The following is a 3,434-nucleotide window of genomic DNA, read 5'->3' on the forward strand; positions in this document are numbered from 1 at the left end:
GGAATCCTTTCGAGTTGACTGCAAAAAGAAAATTAGAAATCGCGGAGCACCTTTTCCCGAGGGGTCTCGGCTACATACCGGCGAAGATGATGCCAGTTGTTTTTACCCCCTTGTCGCAAGAAGAAGTGAGAATGGCTGCTTGTAAGTTAAAGAATGCAGTAGCTCCCGAACCCGACGGTCTTAGGGCGGAAGCGGTCAAGTATACCTTCGAAGAATACCCGGACGTATGGCTTCGAGTACTAAATCAGATGTTGGAAAACCAGGAATTTCCGGATTCCTGGAAAGTAGCGAAGCTAATTTTGCCCCTTAAACCGAACAAGGATAGCGATCAGCTGGGATCGTACAGGCCTATTTGTCTAATTGATGCTGCAGACAAGCTGTACGAACACCTCATCAAGAGCCGTCTTGAGGAGGAAGTGGCAGAAAAACATCTGCTGTCCGAAGTACAGTTTGGCTTCAGAAAAGGAAAGTCCGCGATTCACGCCATGGAGCGAATCATTGAGGTGGCCCGCGACGCCAAAAATCGGCGTCGTGGAGAACGTTGGTGTGCGTTGATCACACTAGACGTGAAAAACGCATTCAACAGCGCCTCATGAACGTGCATAATAAACGAATTGGCGAGAAGAAAGATCTCGAATTACTTAATAAACGTAATAAAAGACTACTTCACAAACATAGCAGTAAAAATAGACAAAGAGACTAAGTTGAATATGGCGATGGGCATACCGTAAGGGTCGGTACTCGGCCCTCTCCTGTGGAACCTAATGTACGACCCCATCTTGGAAGCGGGCAAATCCGAAAATGCGACAACCATTGGCTATGTGGACGACATCGCTCTTGTCGTCTGCGGCTCCGATAGGGCGGAACTAATTGACGAAGCGAATGGTGCAATAAACCGTTGCGTATAATGACTTACCGACCATTCGCTCAAGATAACCCTGGAAAAAACCGAAGCGGTCATCCTAAGCGGGAAAAGGTATAGGAGGGATTTATTTTTCCTAGCCATCGGCATCCGAAGCGAGCTCAAAAAATCCATAAGATATATAGGCGTCGAATTTGGCGAAAACTTGTACTACGTGCATCACGTGAAAGAAATCTGCAATAAGAGTCTAAAGATATTAGGCCTGATGCAAAGAATTATATCGACGATGGACGGTCCATCCATTCAAAAAAGACAGCTGCTTTACGGAGTGGTGCAGTCAACGCTCCTTTACGCCGCCCCGATTTGGGGATGGATTGGGAGGATCAAAAAGTACGCACACATGATGCTGAGTATGCAAAGAAAAGCGCTCCTTAGGGTCATCTGTGCGTATCGTACTATATCCTACGAAGCAGTGCAAGTCCTGGCGGGCATTCCCCCCTCGACCTTTTACTGGAAGAAAGGACGCAACTCAGCGTTCTTCCAAGGGTCACAGGGAAGGATAGGAAAGCCGCCAGAAAAGAAACTATTTGGAAATGGCAGGAACGCTGGATGAACCTGGAAGAAAAGGGTCAGTGGACTAAGAAATTAATCCCTGATCTCGAAATTTAGGTCTTGTGTAAACACAGGCACCTGAATTTTTACTTAACTCAGGCACTGAGCGGGCACGGAAGTTTTAGAGCTTTCATGCACCGCATTGGAAAAACGGAGCCGGAATGTGGTACCTGTGGAGTCGAGGACACCGCAGAACATTGCATTTTTCGATGTTCGGTTTTCTATACTCTCAGACACGAGTTGCGAACGTGCGTGAACGCACTAACTCCGAAGAATTTAATTGAGGCAATGCTCGAATCAAAAGAAAAATGGGATAAATGCAGCCATGCCATTTCTGAACTGGTCAAAAAAAAAGAGAAAATGGAACGCGTGTCCTGTGCAGCTTAGTCCTTTGATAGTACTCGGAAAAGCATAAATCTAAAGGATAAAGAGGGGAAATATCTTTCGTACTCTTTCAAAAATAAAATAATAGTTTGAAAAATAGACTTAAAACAAAATTTCACCGTAAAAACATATGCAATCAAACTGATCAGATAAAAGGGTTTCATTTGCGAATTCTTTTTGATATTAATCCAGGCATCGTCCGATTGAGGCTAACGATAAAAAAAAATTCTGGCTCTGATGCACGGAAGAACTTGCACAAAATAAGCAGGGGACAGTAAAATGAAACCACTTTTTTCGTTTTTCTCTCCGTCGAATATACTTTATAATAATAATATAATTATATATATAACGATTATACTGCCTGACAGAAACATAAACACTCAATAAAGGTTATTTTATTTTGATAATTTTTTTAATACACTATCGTCCATAAGTATTTGCCCACCTATAAAAATGTGCTTAGTTTCAAAAAAAAAGGACTAGTGGCAAACTTAAACATTTTTACTTCAATGTTAATCATATTAGATCATATTAGATTTAGTAACACACAAATTACAAAATTTAAATTTTGGCTTCATCAATGTGGCTACCATTGTTTTCATAACAGCCTTATAAATTCTAGGCATTCTATGAATAAGTTTATTCGGAGTTTCATGGGAAGTTTCCTCCCAACTCCATTTTACAACTTCCCATAAATGTTTATGCGACGTTGGAGAAGATTTCCTGACCTGCCTATTGAGTTCATCCCACAGCAGCAACTTGATTGCATTCAGATCCGATGATTAAGGGGGCCAAACCATCACTTTTAATGTCCCACATATATTTAATTCGTTCAGATATCTTTTACACAATCGTGATGTATATTTGGGATCATTGTCGTTTTAGAACACAAAACTTCCATCAAAAATGCTGGCTCCCGAACGCAACATCTGGGTTTCCAGAATTTCATGATATTTTTCTTCGCGCAGAATGCCTTCAATTTTGAATAATTTGCCCACTCAATTGTTACCCAAAACAACCCAAAACCATCACTGAACTTCCCTCGTGTTTGACAGACGGCACTATACATTGATCTGAAGTCCTTTTGTTAGCAGATCTTCGAACAAAAACACGTCGTCGCTCCATAAGGCATTTTTCCAATTCCCAATTGTACAGTTTTCGTGTGCTCTAACCCACTGAAGTCTTTTTTTTTGTTAATAATTTTTAACAAGAGCTTGATAATTGCTACATGTCTAAAGAAGTCTGGTTCTATGAGTCTTCGCTTCATGGTTGTCGTATTTACAGGATCACTGTGGTTTAGATTAATTTGGGACGCTATTTCCGGTGCAGTTAACCGCCGGTTACGTTTGCTGGTCCTCATAGTATATCGATCTTCAGTTGGCATAGTTTTTCTAGATCGTCCGCAACGTTTTTTATTAGAAATTATATCTATATTAGAAATGGTAGTACAAGTCACATGTTTTTTTACAATGTAGCGCATAGTTCTACGATTTAGTTGTAATTCTTCAGCAATCTGTCTATTCCTTTTAGATGATTTGTGATAGGCAATAATCAAGGCACGTATTTCTTGCGACAT

General features: G+C 41.0%; 1 protein-coding gene across 1 annotated transcript; it reads right to left on the minus strand.

Moving 5' to 3' along the window:
• Positions 1–2,945: 2,945 nt before the first annotated feature.
• LOC136417160 (uncharacterized) lies at positions 2,946–3,434 on the minus strand. The gene has a single exon (XM_066402701.1). The coding sequence runs from the start codon at positions 3,432–3,434 to the stop codon at positions 2,946–2,948; it is 489 nt and encodes a 162-aa protein (XP_066258798.1).

This window comes from Euwallacea similis, chromosome 26 (assembly GCF_039881205.1).
Source record: "Euwallacea similis isolate ESF13 chromosome 26, ESF131.1, whole genome shotgun sequence".
NCBI classification, from domain to species: domain Eukaryota; kingdom Metazoa; phylum Arthropoda; class Insecta; order Coleoptera; family Curculionidae; genus Euwallacea; species Euwallacea similis.

Coding starts and splice junctions, on each gene's coding strand:
- LOC136417160 (XM_066402701.1), bottom strand. CDS start 3,434: ATGTCGCAAGAAATACGTGCCTTGATTATTGCCTATCACAAATCATCT.